This window comes from Harpia harpyja, chromosome 3, assembly GCF_026419915.1.
Source record: "Harpia harpyja isolate bHarHar1 chromosome 3, bHarHar1 primary haplotype, whole genome shotgun sequence".
Classification (NCBI taxonomy): domain Eukaryota; kingdom Metazoa; phylum Chordata; class Aves; order Accipitriformes; family Accipitridae; genus Harpia; species Harpia harpyja.
The window spans coordinates 30,794,139-30,817,665 of NC_068942.1; the positions used below are offsets into that span (position 1 = coordinate 30,794,139).

The window sequence follows — 23,527 nt, forward strand, 5'->3', positions numbered from 1 at the left end:
AAATTTTTGTAATAGAAATTCTTTAGAGAAAAAATGGAGACCAGGAGGATTCTTCAGTAGCAGGTTTAAATTATGTTACAACTCTTTTGCAGAAACTTCATTATTTTTAAAACGGATCACAATGACAATAAGCAGAAGAACTGTGTGCATTTTCTCCTTTGTAGATACCTGGACCTGTCTACAATTTCACTGGCTGTATACAAGTCGTAGAAATCAATAATGTGGGACCTTTCAACTTCTCTAACGCTATGGGAAGAAATAATGTCGACAATTGCAGGTAAACTACCCTCTGTGCCTTTTCAAATCAGAATAAACTGTTTGTGTTGATTTTGCTTTCTTCCTTAAATAGGGTGACCATTTTAGATAATTTCAACAGTGGTTACAGGAAAAAAAATATTACATAGAGAGATATTGTGCTTTCTTTTATGCTTCTGAAGCACTTTCTTTATGGAAGATGCTTTTTGCAGAGTAGTTAAATTAAGCTTGAAGGCTTATTTAGAGTGACTTTTCACCCACTGAATGCTGAAGCATAGTGTACTAAGCAAGGTAATCTGCAACAAAATACAGGAGTGGGAAGTGGAGTGATGTGCTGGTTGTGTTTCTACTCATGGTTTGGGGATTTCCATTAATCTTTTAACTAATACTGATGACTTGCTGCTACATTTACTATATATGAGATTGTGAAAAATGCTGGAAAGCATTGTTTCTGAATACATAAAAAACCCCACTTGATTTCATTTTTGCATATTCACATTGCTGTTGGTCATGCATTGATTGAAATAAAAAGCTATACAGAGGCAATGGTGTAGATTAGGATTCTGTTCTGGCATATAAAAGGTTTGAACATGGAAAAGTGGAAAACAGAAGAAAGTAGAGATGAATCGCATTTGTAGATCATGAAGTCTTTCAGAACAGAGTGTGATTTTAGTCATAGAACATATGTCCTATATCCCTGGAGAATTTTGTATAAGCCTTTTTATATATGGCTTTGATTTTTTTCCCTAAAATTTACAGAACAGTTTAATTAATGTTCATGTGCTTGCTTAAACAGTATGTTAGAAAGCTAGTTGTAACTGCCTAGATCATTAAAGATCCGTGAGATCTGGACTATGCACTCACTTCTACCACGAGCCCCTTAATGAACTTACACACATCACGCTCGAAGTTATGACAGGAGTGTAAACATCAGACCCATTATCTAACCAACCACCTGCCTCAGGTCCTAGGCATCTAAGCTTTTGCCAGTAAAACTTACTCTGACCATAGAGTTCAGCTTGTTACACCTGCACTGACCTGCCACCTTTTTTATTTAGAACAGCAGCTCAGTGTCATTGCCTTGTCCGAACGACAAAGAAATAAATCTTTGCACCCTTTGAGTTCCCCAAGGCATTTTGTTTGGAAGATGTTCTCTAAGTGTATTTAACAAACAGTTGTGGGTGTAAATCCTGCACAAAATGCAGAACTCTGGCCTCTGTTGTGACAAACCCCAGCTACAAAAGAAGCGATGGCTCCACTCTTGCCTTTCTGCATAGAGTTTTCTCCTAGCCAGAACTGTGATCTCCTCCAAAATGGGGGCACATACTCTTGTCCATGGAGCTGCACCTCTGTGCAGAACAGAAATTCATGGGGATGAAAGCAAGTGAGGAAGCTACTTCATGCCTTTAATTCAGGCATTAACTTGGGGGCGGGGGGAATCTCAACTTCAAGGACTATTTATGTATTAGAAATTAAATAATTATTGGGAAAAAATCATAAACCATCTCAGGTGTCTCCTCTGGTTACTAGATTAGGAAATTATTCCCCATTTTGCACAGACATCAGAGCTTTGGTGTCCCAAATCCTAGGCAAGATGTAGCTCTGGTTTTTAAACTACTAGATAAAAGAGGGATAACTTAAAAATCAGGACTGTTACCATCTTTTATTCTTTCTTTCATTCTCGAAAATAATACTTTCTCTGACGTAGGTGTCTGCATCCTTGGGCTTTTTGATGCCATTCTTTTTTCAGCTTTTCCTATTGTGTATTTTATATAACCATTCATTTAAGAACCTATAGCCTTCAAGAACCAAAAAAACAATGAGATCTGCTTTGTCCGGTCTGTGTATATAACATATAGAGGGATATAGACAGGAAGGAGAAGGCGTATAAGCAAATTTGGGTTTGTGCCTTTTTAAATTTGTTTAATTGAGAATGCTATATTATCTGTTATATTATAATCTATAGAATTATATACCAAGATTCATTGCATTTTCTATTGATTCTGATACTTCCCTTCATAGTTAGTCAATTAGTGTAGAAATATGGCTGATAAGTTATGATATAGCTATTAAAGATCGCTTTATTTGAATCAGAACTCAGTGATGACAGTCTAGGGCTGTTTCTTGCAAATACTGTGTATATGTAACTGATTAGGTGAGTAAAATGGCATGATAGTTTGTATAGAGGAACCGTGGAAATAGTCTTGTACACAAAAGGATGCTGGAAGGTTGCTGGGCCTCCTCAATCCTCTGTCCTGGACAGCATCTTCCTTTTACCTCCCTGCTTGTTCCAGAATGCTCTAGATGAGCCTGACAGTGTCCAGCCCCGTGCAGTCCACACAGAGCTGGCTCCATCCTGGTCCAAATCACAGCTATTCCCATCTGTGAAAAGCGGGGAAACAGACTTGAAATCAGTTTGAATTTCCCTTGGTGGCATGGTTGTCCCATAGGAGTGGTCTGCAGGGAAGCCTGGCAAGCGTTCTCCTTACTCACTCCCTGCCCTGTGACACATAAATTCATATCTGCCCACACATGGCAGCTTACATCGTCCTTTGCTTTTCACTTTAGGTATTACCCACATGCTTCCTGACTGTCATCAGTCCTTACATATAAATTCTGCTTCCCAGAAAGCATCTGGGAAGCCCAGCTGCCATTCTCTTTTTGCAAGTCAGGCTTCTTGGGAAGAGAGATCTGTTTTGAGAAGGAAGGAGAAAGTGATTGAAGAAAGTTGCTTAAATAGGGCAGTAATGGATTATATATTTTGCAAATACGAGTAGCTGGTGAATACTAGAAGGCCTGGTGTATTTATGTTGTATTTACAGAATTCATATGGTTCTGTTGATGCAATATTGCTACGGTTGGCTCTGCCTGGCAGTAATAGAGTACTCCACAATGTGGCAGAAAAAGCAATCCAATTTCTTCCTGTGAGAACATCCCTGTAGTTATCATTCAGTGGCACTAAGTATTTCTGTTCTTGCTGTTGTAATTTTTCTTTAATTGACCTTCTACCTATCATTGGCTGTCTGTAGACTTCTAATCCTTCTGAATGCCCTGCTTTTGCATATTTAGCCATACTCTAGTGGCATTCATTTGCCCTGCAGGGGTTTTTACTTCTTGGCTCCCCAGCAGCATGGATTACTTCATTATTGTGGTGTAGAAGGTCAGCCAAAGGGAGACATGCAGAAACTTCTTAAAGTGTATGGGCTTGCGAGTAAATTTTAAGCTTATGAATTTTTAATAGGTTTGAAATTTACTCAAATGTGTTCTGCCATTTTTTTAACTGGATCTATTTGAATTTTAAAATACCAAAAGGATGAGCTAATATGTGCAAGGAATATAGAGGGCTTTCAAAAACAAATTTTAGATACAGTTCATTAACCTTTTCAAAACTATTGGCATCACTACTTCAGGACAAGTCAGTACCTTTCATAGGATATTATATACTCCATGTTGCTTATCTCAGAGATTAATGCAATTTAGGTTACTGTTTAAAAATTTTTGAGAATTAAGAAATGTAAAAAATGAAGCCGTAGCATTAATTTCACTGGCAGATGTATCTGACTATCTGCTGTCTAAAATGCCCTAAATACATAGGGCAAGAATGCTGTTTGTTCCTTTAGCGTTCATATTTTGTAATGCAAATATCATACACTGCAAAGGAGGAGAATTATTTTAACTTGGTAGAACTAAATGGGAGATGGGGACAACACGGAAATTCCTTTCATGTCATTTTGGAATCAGGTGCTAAATTCTGCTTAAATTCAAGTGGATAATTGATAAAGGCAGCACTGAGCAATTGGGTAAGATCAAAGACCTTAAAACTTGCAATAATCCTGATCATTCTGAAAGATGCAGGATTTCTGTGCATGCTCAGAAGCACTGAGGTTTCAAGCATGAGGCTTTAACTCAGTTAATCTGTAAGGTCATGGCCCAGATCCTTCTGCTAATCATGTGCATCGCTGTTTAAGCCTGGAGTTCACAGGTATGCTATAACAGATGACACCACGGGGAGAACAGCTAGGAGGGATGTATTGCGCTGAGGGCTCGTGACAGCTTCCTGCCATAAGATGTAACCAAGGTGGAATAGGAAATAGCAGAATAATGGTATAGTCAGGAGAATGAATTTAAGCTTGACTCTCTGAGAGCAGATTTGCAGCCATAAAAGTCCTCTGAGCTATGTGGCTTTTGCTTTCAGGAAAGGTTATAATAGAACTGTATCAATTAGTAAAGGTCAGCCTCCAGTAGGTAGTTTTCTAGAATTATGCTAGACTATATACTTATGTAAATCTTGTCAAAGTTTATTTTAAGATTCTGTTTAAACTATTCCTGTCTCAGAGCTATGAATATATAGGCAATTTTAAAAGAGATTCTATAATGGCCAACAGTAGTAGAAGAGACAATTGGAAATAACGGATCTCTGATGAGAACTGTTAAGAAATGAAATCTTTTTTATTCTTTCCTTCTTCTGAAGCAAGAAAGATACTTGCAATGTGTTAATGCAATGTAAAGCTCCTCTAAGTGTTTCAGAAAATGTTACTGGAATAGCTTTGCAGGATAAATGACTATCACTTTCAGGTAGAGTTCAGATGACAGGTATAAACGAAGCATTGAGTCCCAGTATTAAAAGCTGGTGTTTACTGCAGCTCACTTCTGGTTTAGTGTCTGGGAGGTAGGACTGCTGTGTATTCCTGTAAGAGTTTACTGCATGTAGTAAATTCAAAGCTTCCAAACACACACACACATATATAAAATATATACATATACATATGCATGTGCATATGTATATGCATATACATATACATATATACATGATTTGTTCTTTTTTAAAAAAATTCCTAACTAGGAAACAGAAAAATACTGTTTGCTGTTTTCCTAAGAGGAGTCTTACTGATGAATGCAAATGTACAGGGCTGATTTGCACTCACAGACAGGAGCTAATAAGCTGAGCTCTTCATTACTGCCCACTGGACAGATTTCCGGTTGATTTTTTAAAAGATTTTATTTTGCTGTTAATTTATCTTAAGATGGTTTTTCCAGGCTGAAACTGAGCTTCATTTCAGCAAAGACTCTGATTGCTATTTGCATTTAGGAAAGAGGCTCTTGAATGTGCATTACCCAAGTTCCATTCCATCAAGAGGACTGATGGGTTTCCTAATGCATGGCAATTTTCTCAGGAGCTATGCAATACATTTTGGAGATCTCTACATGTTTTCAGTAAGCCCTCAATTCCACTTTCCCCTCACTTACCCACTTTCCAACAAGCTCTAAATCCCCTTCCTTATGTGTCAGTACTCCCCTTTCCATTCTGTAGTTTTCTGCGGTATTTTTACAAACATCCCAACAGACCCCTAACACTTTTGTGAAGTTCAGCCTCCTGTGCAATTTCTCAGCATGTCTCTTCCTCTGTGGAACTTCCAGCTTTTTCAGAATATTATAAAATATCACAACTCAGAGCATCTGACACCAGGCATCTGAGATGTTTGATTTCTGTCTTTGGAATGAACTGTATACTTTGAAAAGGGGAAAGTTGGGTCCGCTGGAAGTTATTTTTCAGCTGGTTGTGAAAATCAAACAGTTACCGTTCCACACCTGGGAAAGGAAAAGCGCTTATGGTGGTGCATACTGTGTGTTAAGAGTTCATCATAAGAGTCCATACAAGACTCAAGTAAGGTTAAAGAGTTTCTTCATATGAATCCACCTGAGCTGAAAATGTTATATTCAATCAAATGTACAAGCTGGCTCAAACCTGAAGGGGAAATCACAGAGTTCCAAACAGAGTTCCAGAAGTTCTTCTGTCTACTTACCTCTTAGTTTATGAATAAATGCAAGATCCTGTGAGAATCATTGAGCTTCTGTTACATGTGAAAGAGAGATCATTCAGACTTTAAGTTATATTCTTTCATCTCAGCATAGGTAGTTATGTTTGTATTTTTTCATTAACAGTTTGGAGTTATGTGCTTAATTCTGAAACAGCAAAAAAAAGAAAAAAAAGAATATATAGTGCTCCTCAACAGTGTAGAAGAAAATGATTAAATCAACAATACTGACACTACTTAGCTTTATTTCTTTAACAGATTTTCTGTGGTTAACATAGAGATTGGACTAAGTGTTTCTGAAATACAGAACTGAAGATAAAGCTTCAGAAACATCATTCATTTGTATTCACCACATATATGATGCTCGATATTATGTTAACAATTCTTTGCAATTTTAACGTAGAGAATGATAATAAGCATTTGCTCTTCTTTATGCATTTCTTTTGTTACCTTTTTCTCTCTCATCTATTGCTTTTGCTGGCTGACAACCTTTTCTGTGTGTTTCTAATTGCTCCTTCCTCCTTTTCCAGTGCCTGAGTTGCTTTTATATATTTTCATCCCCTTTGCTTGATTTGCCCTTCTTGATTTCCCTCATCTTTTACAACATTTGTTTGCAATGTTTTCTTTTCCTTTGTGAGTTTTGCTGTCCTGTGCAATTTTCTTCCTGCTTTCTGTGTGTACATGAATTCTGGGTATTTTTCTGTTACCTTTTCTTCTTCCTTTGGCATTCCTGTTCAGATGATGACTTTTCAATGATACAGACTTCAGTGTTGAAAAAGAAGAAAAAAGAAAAAAGTGACAGATCTAATCTTCCCTACTGTTATAAATCCTGAAAATTACTGTAAATTGTTGTGTAAGCCTTTAGCTTAATCTTTTGAAGTATTCTGTGGAAATTGTTTGTGATGGATATTAGACAAATCCATGCAGGTGAGATAATGTATGTTTGTAAATACTACATTTCTCTCCCTGTTTCTGGAAAGGGTTGCCGCTCATCAGCATACCACAAAACTAACACCAACCTTTTTGGGGGCAACTCTTTATTTCTAAAAGATTAATAATAATTTTTGGTGATGTTTATCTTGACCTTACTTACCCTTCTGTAACTTTAGGCGTGTGTTTTATACCAACAGAGGGTTGTTTCTTAATCCTGTCAACAGAATTCAGCGGCAGTCACTGTTTGTTCGTATGTCTGTAATGAACAATTGTAATAAGATCTTGATTTCTCCTGGAATTGCCAGGTACCTGCATGGAAGCTAATAAGACAAGACTTAAAGGATACCATGCATTTTTTTCTTCTGGTTTCATCAAGGAGGCATTTGCAAGTATATATGTCAATGTATGCATGCCAATGCCTAAGTCTGAGGCAGTGTGCTACTGCAAATAAATACCTCAGTTAAATATTTTGGAAAACACTCTGACACAGTTGCACAGAAAGGAAGTTTTGATATGAATAAGACTCATAGGGTTTTTAATGAAATTGTCTTTCTACTACTGTTCATGTATACTTCATTATTTTATAGCATATTTGTTTCATGTGCTAAAGAAAAGTTCCAGTGCTGGAGAAATGCTATTTTGCACTCATGTCACACTTTTGTACCTATTTTAGTGCAATTATATAATATTGAATATCTCCAGTTACTGGTGATTTGTACTCTATATGATTGCCAAATTTATTAAAGGAATTTATAAAGCTTCTTTCAGCCCAAATACTTAACCATTGCATATAAATCGATCCCCTTACACATCAGTAAAATACAGTGCTAAGCTTTAATCAGAAAACTCATGGTATAGAACTGAACTTGTTACATAAATACTTTAGGAAGGAGAAATATGTGTTAAAGACTTCTGCTACAACAAAAAAATCTATATCTACTTCGGCCTCTTCACGTTGAGTGCTAGATTCAGAGCCCCACAAACAACTGTGATTAGTGTATAAAGTCACTGTATCCATCCACAGCACATTCTGAAAAAGTGGAAATAAGAGGGATTGCCTATCAGGTCAGTACATCATCACCTGTTCTTACACAGGAGATAAGAGAGTTAAGGAAGTGACAGAGCTCAGCGGACCAACATGGGGTAGTTCAGAAATTCTGGGAGGCATTACAGTCCAAACCCCTTTTTTGCTTTCCATCAAAGATCGTAGCTCCAGGAACTCTACAGATTGCCACAACATTTTGGGTTGCTCTAGGTTAACAACAGTGTTCATTTACCTTCTGCCAAATTGCTTCGAGTATTTATACTTCTCTAGAAATTCTGTCATCCAGACAAGAACTGTGTTTGAACATGATTAGCTTTTGAAATGTAAAACCATGAAAAAAACTTGTATCAAGAAAATACACTTTTAAGATTTATGAGAAAGACTCGTTTTCTCATGAGTGAATGTAACTTTCTCATTTCAGATTTCAGCACAGCTTCCCCTAAAACAAAAATACTATTATAAACATGAAAATAGAAGGGTTTTGCTAGAATTAAAAGAAGGGATTGGGTTGAGAACATCCCAAATTTCCTATAAAACCGCAGCAGGTTCGCAAAATAAAAACTAAATTTAAAGCCATTTTTCAAAGTTCTTAAAACTTCAATACATATGTTTTTCACAGCATTAATAATATCATGTGTCATAGCCATGGCAATACTCTTTGGAAACTTTACCTTAATGCTTAAGAAAAATTATCTTAGTGACACAAGACATCAAGTGGTATGGTTCAGTAGCTTCCTGAAATAATCACTTGGGCTTCTAGCCAGACAGATATGCAAATAATAAAACCCTCGTCTTCTACTGTCTTAGAATAGAAAAAATATTCTCGATTTTGTTCTGCCCGTCTAAAACTTGCTGATGGGTGCATGGATGGTTTGACAGAATTCTGCTTTAAGAATATTTCCCTATATATCTAGTCTTAAATTTATGATGAACAGTGGTTCAGAAAAGCCAAGTATACAACAGGAGGAATTGTCTAAAAACAAATGAATAGTAAAAGAAATTATCTTGCATGCTTTCCTTATTGGACTACAGTCACACTTAGCTTTAGTGCTAGCATTTGATGTCATTCCAATTACAGAAATCTAGAAATAGAGAAAAAAGTGTTTTGTTATAAACTCACAAATAATTAAACTTTGCAGCAGGTTTCCATGACTTCCAAGTTATGTGCAGAGAGTGCCTTGTAATGGAGATGTAGTTGCTCTTGTTATTATACCAGACTGTATTGTGAAGAAAGGCATATTAGGTAGAATAAGTAAGAATGAGAGTCATGCTGTAAGGAATAATTTGCCTACTGGAAGCTTGAATCAGTATAATTCTTTCTCTTTGACTTCTGTCATCTTTGAGATTCACTTCTGAATTCCATACTAAAGTAGTAAGAAATCATAAGAGTTACCTTCAGCTGCTAACAGCCAGAATGTCAAGAGAAAAGTTTGGAAGTTCAGTTCTATTCTGTCTAGCGGCTCTCAGCTGGCATCTGTTCTGTGTCCTTCACTGTGTCAGTGACTAGACCACAGGACTTCATGGCTTATAAAGTATTTGTGGGTTTGTAAAAAACTCATTTAACAAAGCTAAAAGTGAAACAATCGACAACATCACAAAACCTTGTGTGTTTTTATAGAAAATAAAATCCATCACAAATAATATTCCACTTTTTGAAAAAGATTTTGAACACTTTTTACAATTAAAAAGAAGGTTTGAGCTTCTCTTTGGCAGAGCACTTTTAATAACGCTGTCCATTTCACATCTAAAAACTATTGGAGAATCCAAGTTTTAAAACCTTTTTTTTTTTAAAAAATTCCCTTATATTATTGATATCCAAAAGATGTCCATTGTAGTGATATGTATCATGAACCTATAAACCAAAATTTGATATATTAATATCCAATTAACTTCATAAAAGCTATTTGCAGTAAAATAAAATTCTTCTGAAATTGCTTAAACATTGCAGGTTTAATTATTATAGGAAAAGGAAAGCCTGAAAAAAGGAAATATGTAGTTACTTTTTTGAAATTAACTTTGTACAAAACTTCATATTTGAAGTTCCTCTTTAAACAGGCCAAACCCCAAAGGAAGAACAATGTCCTGAAGAGTTAGGTTTAGTTAATGTAGACAAGCAACTCAATGTAAGCTTCTGGAGCAAAATGGCAAATGTGATTTCTGTGTGTCTGAACAAGAAAGGAGGAAGACAATTTCATTGCGGTGTACACTATTGATTGTGATACTGGTTGTACCGTATTTCACTGCATACTGGTGTGCACTGGAGCAGTACCTAAAGTACAAAAGATGAAAGTTATAATTAAAAATCCTCACAGAAATCGGTGATACTTTTTTAAAAAAGGTATGCAGAAAGATACTGTAGGAATCCAGTCTCTTTGGGGTTTTTCTAAAGTAGGACTGAGGCGATTAGAGTGTATATGAAGATAGCACGTATGTTTAATGAGGAGAAACACTGGACACAGAGGAGGTTCTTTAGCTCGGCAGAGACCAGCACGTCAGAACCAACGGCTGAAAGCTGTAACCAGAACAGCTGAATTGGTAATAAACCAAAAAGCTGTAACAGGAATGATGATTATAATTGGTACAAACTGGCAGTTGAAGTAGTGGCTTCTTCATGTGTTGCTGTGTTAAAATTAGACTGCGTGTCTTTCTAGAAAGGATCCTCTAGACAGCCATGACTTATTAGGCTTAGTACAGTTGTAACTGCAGGAAATAGGAAGATCTGAGATAAACAGAAGAGATGAAACTCTGATGTAAGCTGCATTAAAAAAAAAAAAAGGAAGGAAGGAATTAAAGAATAAATAAGTAGTACTGAATGTAAAATAGATAACGCAGGCATGGTTGCATGTATAGCACATGTTGCTGAGTGATAAATTGTCGTATGTTCTTATTATCAGGAAATCTCTACCTCTTAGATCCCATTATTCTTAGGTCCTAAAATAGAAAATATTGAATAAACTGATAAAATATATAATTATTTCTTAAAATATATGATTATTTCTTACTGTAATACATTCTTAAATGAGTCTGTGAAACAGATAGTATCTGTATTGGCTGATTAATATATAAACAAGTTATTATCAACAGCCAATAAATGGTCTTCTCTGGAGAGCTGCTAAGCAAAATCTTATTTTCTGCAGGGAATGGAGATTGTTTGTTTAAGGCTGTAATATTAAGTAATGCAATACTAGAAAGTTATATCATCCTTCAAGGGACCTTGGTTATAAAGTTAAGAAAACAGTCTTATCCCTACAACTACTTGACTGCGGCAGAAAAACAAATATATTTACCAGTAAAAGAAACATTAATTTGCCTCCAAAATTCATATAAATATTTTACAATTACCTAATTTCTCAAAACCTAAATTGATTATAAATAGTTTATGTGTTTTTTCTGTATCTGTAACCTGCAGGACTGTTTAATCATATCCTGTCTGACTCTTGCTCTGCAGTACTGTAGATATACAGTGCGTCAGTGCCCCCTGCAGCCTTGAAACACTAGTATAGCATTTAAAAAAATACGCTATTGATCTTTGTTGAAGTAACTATTCAGAAAAAGAACAGCTTTAAATCCTGTTGTATCCTTTCCTTTTTTCTCCTTCCTTCTTTAAAAGTGAAATCACAGCTCTTGGGTAAAGAGAAAATGCTTCAGAAATTTAACCTAAAAATCAAGACACATCATGATGTATTTGCGAGAATAAAAAATCCCCCCCCTTTTTTTTCTTCAAAAAAAAAGGCATATGAAAAGCAGAAACCAGAAGCATAAGTAATTCAGAATATATGTGTAAACTTTAAAATGAATAGTTACAAAAGGAAAGTCTGGCTCTCGAAAGATCAAATTCTGTAATGTGTAGAATGTTATATATATATACACATACAGAAATCACTGCTTCATCTGTGCAAAACTGCAGTAGGTATTTGTGTATATCTTTGACAGTTCACTCAAAATCACACATTTAATCTAAAGTTAAGTTTGGGGTTTGTGTCCTTTCCTTCAGCTCCTACTCACATCTTTCTCAAGTCATCGGTAAATTTCTAGAAACAATATTAGTTATGGGTTTACAGATTTCTTTTGAAGCTCTGAAGTTTAAAGGAAGCAGTGGTTGGTCACAGCAATAGTAGAAATCTGAAGTAATTTATCTATGTATGGGGAAAAGGAAGGATTTCAGCTCATAAAACCCTGAGCTGTTAAAATTGCAAGCAGTGTCAAAAAGACGACATGAATATAAATGAACTCCAAAAAACCACCTGTCCCTATGCTGTGCAAGAGCTTGTTGAGATGTACATGCTCCAGACCAGCTTTCTGAAGCCAGATTTCCCCACTTGTCCTCTCTCCACCCACTCTAAAATTAAGAGTTAGGTAGGAGAAGATGCTGCTGCACTGTTACTACTCATAAAGCTCCTAGCTGACATAAAAGTGTGAGCTGGCATTTCTTAACAGTCAAGAGAATTCCTTATTTAAATAACAAGTTGTAATATGAATTTTTTACATCTGTAAGGAGCAAGGCTGAAGGCCAAATGACATTAGCCGATTGAAAATGCAGTAATTTTTTAGAACTAACTGCCTAACATATTTCACTGATGTTATAAAATTGAGTAAGTATTGTATGAAAATGAAGTGATTATATCTCTTCAGTTTCTGGGCACTATAAACACAAGTGTGACATCAACAAGTGGCTTCCAGCATTTACCAATAATGAAAACCATTTCATAAACCAGAAGATATAAAAAAATTCTTGACTGAATTAAAGTATATGAAAGAAATTCACCAGAGTACAGAACTCTTAAGTGGCAAGGTGTTTCTAGTTGCAAGTGAGATTAATTTTATTTAAAGTAAATATTTTTTTTTCCTTCAGAATAAATTTCTAATATAAACAGAGTAAAGTAAGTTCTCTAATTTGGGAATATGGCCATATAATTAAGCCTTTGTCATGTTTTCATCAAATTTGACTAATAGAAGGAATTTACTATTTTTTACTAAAAAGGTATATGTGTACCTCCTAAGCCCTGCTAAGCCCTTTTCCAATGGCAAAGCTCAATCTACTTGCCATGGTGGTTTTTATTTTTGTCATTTAAATCAAAAGGTTAGATATTTTGAATCTTGGAATTCTAAATGAGTTGTCTAAATTTTTCACAATATAAATTTAAAAAAAAGAAAGTAAGCACAACAAAGTAATCTCTTATATCTTCTAACCTTCTAACCTCCTGATTGTGTTCAGATGATAGCTTTCATAAAAAGCTTGTTTTGTTGGTATGATGATGAGGATTTGGCTGATATACTTAAATCTGACCTGCTTTGAGATAACGACCCTGTTAAATCGCTAATATCGATGCTTTAGATATAGGTGCCTTTCATGACTTAAAGTTACTGAAGAAAAAATGGCAGAAAAATATAGTGCACTTTGAAGGTAACAATAAGAAGTATTCACTCTGCCATGGAGAATATTCTCCCAGTTTTGCCTCAGGTTTCTCTTTGTCTCTTGCTTTGAAACTTGTTTTCTGGTTGGAAAGATCAATGCCTTGTGGCAGCTGGTACTGCCTAGTCCCAGATCATAACCAGGTACTTAAACCTCCAGGGACATAGCATTTGGGATCAGGTAGTGTTTGAGATAACCAAAAGCTGTTAGGATCAGTAGATGCAAAATATCAACTTATTTACATGTTACCCTGGACCAGGTTGACCACCTGATAATTTCAATATAACGTACTTTTAGTTTAATATGTTCTCTGCCTCCCTGTGATCTTGCCATGTCGCAGCCTTTGGGTTGATAAGAAGATGGGAGGGTATGAGTAATCCATTTTTAGCATTTTTGTGTTAAGTAATCCAGGTCGAGAAAAAGCAGCTCCTTAATTATTCCTAGTCCTAACCAAAACTGAATAGTTTAGTGCAGCGTGGTGGCATGTCGTTCTTCTGCTGCATTTGATCCTGATTCCTGTGCAGACGGTTTAGAGTGCTGTTCTGCAAGTTGCAAGGGAAGACAGAAATCTGCTGACCAGGCATCTGGAGTTTCCCTTCCTTATTCCTTGTTTGTGAACTGTTATGCTTTTCTTCCAGTTGTTCACACTTAATAATAAAACTTCTCAGTCTTGATAAAGCAGCCTGTTACTATCTCTCCATGTTTTAAGATTTTGCTAAGCCAGAGTCACATTCTCTTACTAACGTTAAAGTCATATCAGTCTCTTCATTGCAAACTTAAATTGCTTAAAGGTTTAGAAAGCTCACTTGAGGTTGTAACAGGGTGGAGTAAGCTCTATTCTTTGCTGTAAAGGTGTGTGATTCATAAGGAATGCTTTTAGCAAATGTTTTGAATATCTGAAAATGGTTTGGGATGTTTTTTCAGTTATATAATCAAACCATGCATGATTTCAAGTGTGACATAGTGAGTGGAAGTAGGAATTTGTCCTCACTCGTCAGAGTTAATTTGTTCAGTTCCATCTCTAGTCAGTGGAGGAAGGTGGTCACTTTTCTTAGAACGGGATGAACTGGAGATGCCTCTCTCTGTGTATAGGTCGTCTGCAGGGAGAACCAAGGTGATCCGCTCAGGCAGGTTTCCAAGCTCTTAGGCAGATCATGTTTGACAAAGTGAATTCTGTCCTAGGGTTTTGTTGGCAGATGAAATGTCTTCAAAATATTTAGGAGGGAAAAGGCTATTTTGGGTGGCATTTTGATGCCTTGAAGAATCTGGAATTGAAAAGAGATTGAACATGAGGTCATAAGTATTGAACATGTTAATTACTTTCTCATTGATTGTTCCTGTTGCTGCTGTCATTGTCATTGTTACAGTATTTGTTCACTCTCAAGTAAAGTGAGAGTGCTCACTACAAAAACACATTGTGGCTAAAATTCAAATAGTTTTCCAATTGCATGAAAGAGAAATATTTCGTACTCCAGCATTTAACAACCTTCCTTTAGGAAAATCCCGTTAGTAAGAAGATTAACTTTACTTTGTGTACCCTTACAGTCATTGCATGCTAATATGAGAAAGAAGGAAAAGACATCTACCAGCATCACCTCTTACACTGGGACACTCTAAAATATGATATTGCTGTAGGGAAAAAAAATTGATTAAATTGTAAACAATAGCAGGCAGCAGATAACAGGGGGGACACACAGACACACACAGGCGAATATCCAGAATTGAACTTTGGAATTCTCAAACAGAAGCCTCCTGCTTGATAGCTGCAGTCAGTATGAGGTGGTTGTAAATTTTGATCATGTCTGGACCAAACAATAGTAGCACATCCTGAAGCCTCCAATTAATAAAGAGGCAGGAGATAAAAGCACAGTTTAGGAGGCCAATCTCACATCGTGCTTCTGTACAGAGAGACTATTTTGATTGGGAAAAATGGGTGCTGGGGGTTCTGGAGAGAAAAGTGAGTGCTGAAAAATAAGAGCTCCTGAAAAGAACATGTGGTCTTGGACGAAAGAAGGGGGCCAGGAGAGAAGGAGGTAAACACCTTGGCTGGAGGAAAGATCCTGGCAGTGGGGGAAGGTATGGAGGATGAGAAAGGTGGATGGAGGTGAATACCGGGGGATGCCCAGGGACTGTGGCTGGTGACAGTCAAGACCAGTTAATACGAGCAGCGGCTCCGTGTGAATCAACATGACTTTCCACTTGAGCTTCCCAGAGCAGCAGCAACCTCCCTGCTGGGAAGGAAAGTGGAAAGCGAGTGAACGTCACGGGGCTTCGGGTGGAGTGGGGGCGTGAGGGAGCGTGTGAGATGAACAAGCAGGGTAAAACCTCTGATCTCGGCACTTCTTAAGTAAACCCCAGTACCCAGATCCACTATGGGCTGGTTTTTTACTCTCTCATCTGTGATGTGAGCTTTATTGACTATAAAATCCTTTTTTTCCTCTCAGAAAAAATGTACATAAAGGCCTATTATTTTAGTTCCTTATCCGTTACCTTGTAAAATACTATTTAGGAAGGTTTCAGTGGTATATTTTTTCACTCCATCTGTTAATATCATGGGGATTTTTTGACCTGTCATATTTACAACATTCTTCCTTATGCACTCAATAAAAATGCAGTATTATTTTAATTAAATGGTAGATTACTGATGAATAAATGATGTTTGTGTTTATGCATGCCAGCCATTCTCCAGCATTAAGATATAATTAGAAATTAAGTCTGGAAGAAAGACTAGATAATACATAACAGTACTCTGCATTTTTAACTCTTTCTGTACTAATAATTTCTACATGTCTGTCTCATCTTGCTTGCAGGCCAGCTCTCATGGTAATTTCAATAGTGTATGATACAGAATGCCTTTTTATATTCCCATCTCTCTCCAGTCACAGTCTTTGAATAGCAAAATGCTTTCTATCCAGCAATCTTAATTAATATTTATAAAGCAATGTAGGCCTCCCCTACTTCTGTCATGTAGGCAAGACCTATTTTCAGCACATGGGGAAAGAAATGGAAAAAAGAGTTTAAGGGCTGTGTCTGTGAAAATTATTTAGATGCCTAAACTATTCTTATGCGAGACACCTAAAACCAAAGTATGTACTCTCAAACCTGCATTTTATCCGTGATGTAATCGGGGTGCATTGAAGTTTCAGCCTGCCAAAGTGTGTGTTCCCGTGCATTTCTGGAAGCACCTTGATTCTCTTGAGAGTCCCCCTCGCTCCTGCGAGGGTCTGAGAATGCCTCTACTTGTCCTTCACACGTGTATCTCACAGAGGGCAAGACCTCCTAGGCACGCCCAGAAGAAATTGAGATGAGACTGTACAAGACGTAATCAGTGGGGGGACATACCTGCTTTCCCTTTTTATTCTTCAGATCAGTGGTAAGAGCACTGTTCTGGTTTAGCAGATACTTGACTTCAGTTGTGTCCTCAGCTTGATGGAATTATAAACTTGCCAGCCTGCTACCAGAAGTGCTGTAAGAACTCCCCAGACCAGTCCCTTGGTCTCTTCTGTCCTGCATGGAACAAGCATTCATTGGGTTGAGTGGAGAAAGGAAAAGTGTTTGCATGTGGTTCCCCAACACTTGGGTTAGAATATCCATCTGAGTACAGACTGGGATTTTTCCACTGTATCAATTGTTTTTTTAATATACCTCTTGAAGCATTTCATTTTCTTTCTTGGCAAAGCAGGGCTCTAGCCATCTGGAGAATCTTCCCTGTGGGCAAAGACCAAAGGTTTGGCTACTACAGTCCTGAGAATGACAATGCAGAAGTCTTGCCTGAGGTGAATTACTACTTAGGAAATCAATTGCATGTTCAGGATCTAGAAGTGATTCTCCTTTATCCCTCACAGACACATTGTGCAATAATATTCCATAGGTAGATCTTATATTTTGTAGTCTAAATTATGGATGGCGTCACTGACGTGGAAGAATGTGTTCAGCCCTTGAAGCTAGATAGAAGCTATGGTAAACAGCAGTGACTCCATTCTGGAATTGTGATTTTTTAGATAGCTCTCACGGCAATCTCTGTTACAGGAGCTCAATTTACCCAGTACAATTTACTCAGCCTTTTAGGACTGGGACAGAATGGTTATATTCTAATCTTGCAGAGGTTTTTCAGAAGGACAACTACAGTGCCATGTTAAAAAAAAAAACATTTCTGATCTGCTGAGAGAATCTTCAAGGAGGGAGTGAAACTATTTTTCCCATTCAAAGCCACTAGTTTCAAGAAACAAAAGTAGTTGCATAAATCAACAAAAAGATGCAGTACTCGGGCATTTAAAGTGCTGTTTTTCTAAACAGCAGCTAAGATGAAGCTGGGAAGAGGTTTTCTAACTGTGACTATTGACTAAATGTAAAATGGAAAGCTGAAGTTCAGGCAGATCTGAGATTTGCTTAAACTTCAGAAAGTTTAAGATTTGCACATTGGTCCACTCAGTGCTCAGTAGTTTTGATTGCTCTCCTTTTTTTGAGTTTAATGTTTGGATAAAAGAAAGTCAAGAGGAGCTTATAAGGGAGGATGGGGAAGGCTATAAAACAGCAAAACCAAGCCAAAGCAAAGATCAGTGTGAACAATTGAAAGATTCAATGCTCGCTCACTTCTGCAAGCAAGCCAAGGAAAAAGAGGACTGGATTTGGTACAGAAATTCAGTTCTAGCAAAACCATTATTTGTCATGTGGTAAACTTAGGGACTGTGAGGGTTTTTTTCAAACATCATCTAAGGAAAACTCACTTTAATGTCTTGTTTAGGAAGGCTTTTGCTGTTAAACTTTCAACATTAAGTATTGTTGCTGCAAATTCTGTGTCATATTATTTATCTGTTGCAAAGTCTATGGAATCTACATACTTTAAAGCAAACAGAACAGGAGTATGTCTCTCAGTATGTGTATTTCCTTTCCCTCTTTCCCCTTGCACCTATCGTTCCATACCTGACATTTCTTCCCATATCTGGCACTGCTATGCATCCCGGAGTTCATGATTTTTTCTTTGGATCTGTAAACTGAGCTTTCATGAACTTCATTATATCTGTTAATTGCATTCTCACATCCTTGGCTGCATTGTATATTGAATATATTATTTGCATTGCTAAGAGTTTGCACCATTAGATGAGATGCTGTGTGTGCAAAAGCAGTTGCAAATGATGTTATACCAACTGTGATTTTTTAAATGGAAAGCTGCGACTACAGTATCACTGAGTTCTGCTACCAAATTTTGTGCCTAGTAGGAGGGAGAAGCTGGGCTTGTAGCCTGGAACATACACTGAGAATTGAATTTTTTTAAGAGATATGCCTGATCATAACTCATCTCTATTAGGAAAACAGACACCTGATTCTTCCAAATCAAACAAAGACTCGGATGCATGAGGAAATAAGATTCAGATATAAACTGCTGAACAAAAATAATCCCTCTCTGGTAATCTTTTAAAATGTTTTCTCAATTACTGTGTCGAGTGATTTAAGTGGTTTCTCCACTAGGGTAAGTGCACGGATGTACTGTTCTGTGGATTCATTGAAATCAGTGAAATGCCACATAAAGTATTCTTCTTGGATGTTTGTGAACAGTGAAATAAACAGCCTGTAAAAGGCTTTGTTCATGCTTGCCAAATTACATGCAAGGTACTAGGGTTTTTTTTCCTCTTTAAACCAACATTTCCACAAAGTGCAGTTGTTTTCAGTTTCATAAGGTTCTGAAATTATATTCTACCATGCATGCTAATGCCCTTGAAAAATCTTTCTTTTGGCTTCAAAATCTGAAATACTTGCTTAAAATAATATTCTGTCACAACCTAAGAAAAATGGCATGTACACACTTCTCCACCAAAGAAAACTGCAAATAAAAGCAGTTCCTTCCCAGCACAAATTACTTTATTGACAAGCTAAAAATACAAACTTCCTTATCGCACTCATATCAGATAAGGCTAAATCCATTACTTCAGTAAGAAAATGTTAAGTGCGTAAGTACCAGAAGATATAGGCAGTGGAGATGTTATCGTATCATTGGGACTCCCGTGCTGTTGCATGTCTCAGCACCCTGCTTCATGGAAAAATGTCAGAGTGCTTCTGTAGACATGGCTGCCACCCACCTGAGAATGAATTACTTCGGGGACAAGTTTCCCCTCTTTGCAGGTCTCAGTTTGAAGTCCATTATACAGACAGATCACCCCTACGAAGAAAAAAAAAGGTTTTTTCTTCTATTTAGGTGGCATTTCTTGCATTTCAGTTTGTGTCCCTTGCCCCACTGCCCAGCAGGAAGAGTCTGGCTCCATCTCTTGCCCTCCCCTCCCGTGCAGGTATCTCTACAACTTCAGAGGACCCCCCCGAGCCTTCCCTTCTCCAGGCTGAACAGTCCCAGCTCCCTCGGCGGGGGGGTTATGCCAGGGACACCCGGCTCAGCCCCCGCACTGCTGGCTCAGCGCACAGCCGGCCTCCCAGCTGGGATTTTTAACTTTTTAATAGTTGCCAGCTCTTTTTGAAGAGAGGAGGAGAGCAAAGGGGAGCGGGGAGCACCGTGGGTTGGGCTGTGTGTGCTTTTGGTTTAAGCACATAACATCATTTGGTTTTAACGACGTAACATCGAGCATGATCCCCAAGTGCTATATTCGGACCGTTCAGGTGATCGTACATCTCCTGGAGTGGTAAAGAATGTAATATAAAAGAAACAAGACTTCAGATTGCACTAACATCTATATTTAGTCTAGCATTTCAAACTTAGATACACACAGCTATGAAACACAAGGTTACAGGCCTTTAAAACTCAGCTGTTTGAGCTCATCTTAAGATTAAAACCAATGTGTTGATGCTTGCAGCAAGTTACGAGATCTCCATGTGCATTATTGACCTGAGAGGCAGTGACAGGCTGGGGAACTGAAAAGAAAAAAACCCAGAAAACGGTGGCCTTGTTGTGTAGTATCAGTGAATCCAGTTTTGCCCCATTTATTTTTGTTACACTTTGTCAAAACTTCTAACACCTCAGTTACTAAATTACTTTAAACCCTTCGTCGGCTCTTGATTCGAATCAATGCTCTAGCGAAACCGCGCCCAGCCGAGGTCATGGCTTATTCGCAGCAGCGGCGTGAACGGCTCGCAAGCGCGCCCACGGACCTTCACCCGCTCACCAGCCCGGGAACGCTCTCCTCCGCTCCCACGGGAAGGCAGCGAGCCGCAGGGCGCCCGGAGCCGGTGCTGGCACTGTCTGGAAGGAAAACATCCAGAGCAACGCTGCAAAGGCTGGCGCCCTGCAAAAGATTAGCAAGTGAACTGGGGAGAAATCAACCTGTCAGGGAGCTGTCCTTTCTTTCTTCTCCGCGGGTTGGAATGTCAACCAAAAAACGAAGCGAGGCTGGGTTGCTTGCGCTCATAAAGTTTCATTTGAAGCACGCTCCTGTGATTCTATTTTAGAGAAAAACGGTAGCTCCCCGTCAGAAAGGGGATGTGCAGCTTCCAGGGTTGGAAATCAGTGCTTGCAGCCGACACGAGAATGCGCGCCCTGCCAGTCGGGCGGATAGCCCTCTCCTTCAACCCCTGACAGCAGCCGTGACCAGCTTCAGAGGAGTAAATTTTGCAGTGGTCATCTAGAGGATTATTTGTCGTTAAAGAAATGGTCTCTCTAACAGCTAGCAGTGAGAGCTTTGTTTATGCCCTGATTCTTCCCCAAGTTTTATTTATTTTTTGTTGGGGTATTTTTCAGAAGGAACAGAAAAATCAACCCCAAATCCAAGTAATAGCTCCTAATAAATTTCTTCTGTAAATGTCTGATTCTTTATGTAACCCTACGATTAGTTCAGAGTTTCTCAAACATTTATGTTATGTTTGGGGAGAAAATGAAGATGTTAATTTTTTTTTTTTTTTTTAATCAGTGGTTGTAATCTCAGCAGCAGGTGACTAAGCATTTTTAGTTTCCTGTGCTAGCCTAGTAAAAGATAACACACACATTAGTGCACTCTTAATGCTGCTATGAGTGGAATAGCCTATACGAAGATCATGTTAGTTATTTCCCTTAGGAGAAAAAGATGGTTATAAACCCAGCAATTTCTTTGTTTTAATTCTGTTCATATAAATGGAAATGTTGTTATTCTATTCATGTAAATGGAAATAAATGGGAAGTCACTTATTTTCTTAAAATTCCAAGCCTCTTATTAGCAAGTCCTCAGCCTCCAAAATCTTTCAGGGATTAGTTTTCAGCCTTCTTGTAGTCTGCCATCTTTCTGGATGCTTCTCTCTCGTATAAAGTGGATGGCTTTTAACTGCCTTGAAATCCCTGTATCCTCATTTCTAACCACCCTAGCGTGTGTGTGTTTTGGCTACCGTATGTTTTGGATGCAGTCTGCGTCCCTGCCTCAGTATCCCCTTCTAATGCCCCCCTCACCGTTATTGCTCTGCGCGTCTCCTCTTTGCCGTCACGTAAGCCCTGTGTCCCCTCTGTTCTTTTCCAGGCTCCGCTCCTTTCTCAATTCCTGTGCCTTTCTCTGGGTCTCCGTCGGTATTTACTTTGTCCTGAATTATTTCTGTCCTTCCTCTGTCCAGCTGCTTTCCTTCCTACCTGCCTCTCCGCGTGTATCATTTTCTTTGTACAGGTGCTGTATTGATAATTCAGAGAACTGATTTTTCAATAGTGACATTTACAGACAACATACTTACTTGGGATGTGTTATATGGTTTTCCTTCAGAATATTACGAAGTTTGTTAGTATTTGCTAAAATATGGATTCCAAAAATTAAATTATTAAAATCAGTTTTCAGGTTGTCATGACTAAATGGGACATGTAAAAAATTTGGAAGCTAGTTTTCAGAAGACAGATGCCTGGCGTGGTGAATGCAAAGTCCCACTGAAGGTGTCCCGTCACACCGCTATGTCCCCATCCACCTTGCTTCTGCCGTCACACTCTGCTCTCATGATGCATCATCCCTTTCGAATGCTTCTTTTTAAGACATACTCCAACCTCTACAACATGGTGAAGCAGAATTTTTAGCTGCTACAAGAGCAGGTGACAAGGAGAGAGGGGAGGGTCCAGCAGGGGCCAATATATGATTTTTTTTTTTGTAAAGCAGGTTTATACCATTATTTTCACCAAAATAGGTAACAATTTTTCTGTTGCTGTTTAACACATTGCCAAAAATGCTGACTTTCCCCACGTGATGCCTGTAAACCATTGTATGAAGTATTTAATTTCTATGTTCTGTTGTGGCCAAAATGTTAGTGACATTTCAGTTCAACCTAATCTCCCTTTCTCTTATATGATTTTGTTTGCACAACATTAAGACATAAGAGAAATACCCAGAAAGTTTAAAATTACCAATGAAGTAAAAATGTTAAGGTAATTTATTAGGTTACTGGTGCCACATTTCAGAATTAGAAGTTGCTTTCTGGAAAAAAGTAGAACCTCTTGAACTTCATAAAATGAAAGGAGAATGACTATCTCTTATGTAAAATTTACTGAAAACAGGTTTTTTAATTGTGCAATCTTATTAAATATTCATGAATCTTCTTGTGACTTTTGATTCTTTTGCTTTGCCCTCATCATAGTATATTTGTGTGATGCACATAAGTTGTTCTGGTTGGTAAATAGATAGCCTTAAATTTGTATGGTTTTAGCGAGTCACAAGTTTGGCTCTATGGATAAAACAAAAAGCAGTAATAAGCAGAGTTGATAATTAGGACAAACAGGTGGTATTGCTAACTAATTTCTAGCAACTTTGAGATAGGAAATAATTAAAAAGCAGGCAACTGATTAACATATCAGTCTAGTAGTTAATGTGAGAGCTTAAAAATTGAGAAGAGAGTTAATGTCATTCTGAACAAGAAAATTCATGGGGAAAAATGAAAACAAAAAAACCTCACTTTCTCTCTGCCCCCCCCCCCCCCCCAGTTATTTCTGTAAAATAAAAGATACTGAAAAGATACCATATTGCTGTACTACAGCATTTTCCTTCTGCATGCACATGCTTAATCTACTTGTATGGAAGTCATGTCTTCTAGAACGGCTGTACGAGACTTGGTAACTTCAAGCAATAAAATATTTAATAATACAAGACATATTTATTTATCACTCCATCATTGACATCCACCAAAAAG

At 37.7% G+C, this 23,527-nt stretch overlaps 1 protein-coding gene across 1 annotated transcript in view; it reads left to right on the top strand.

The window, feature by feature from the left end:
- The window catches only part of EYS (eyes shut homolog), a 1,008,942-nt gene that overhangs the window by 771,200 nt on the left and 214,215 nt on the right, over positions 1-23,527 (top strand). Inside the window, exon 36 of the mRNA XM_052781811.1 lies at positions 165-277. Coding sequence (XP_052637771.1) covers positions 165-277 — 113 coding nt within the window. The remainder of the gene's footprint in view (positions 1-164; positions 278-23,527) is intronic.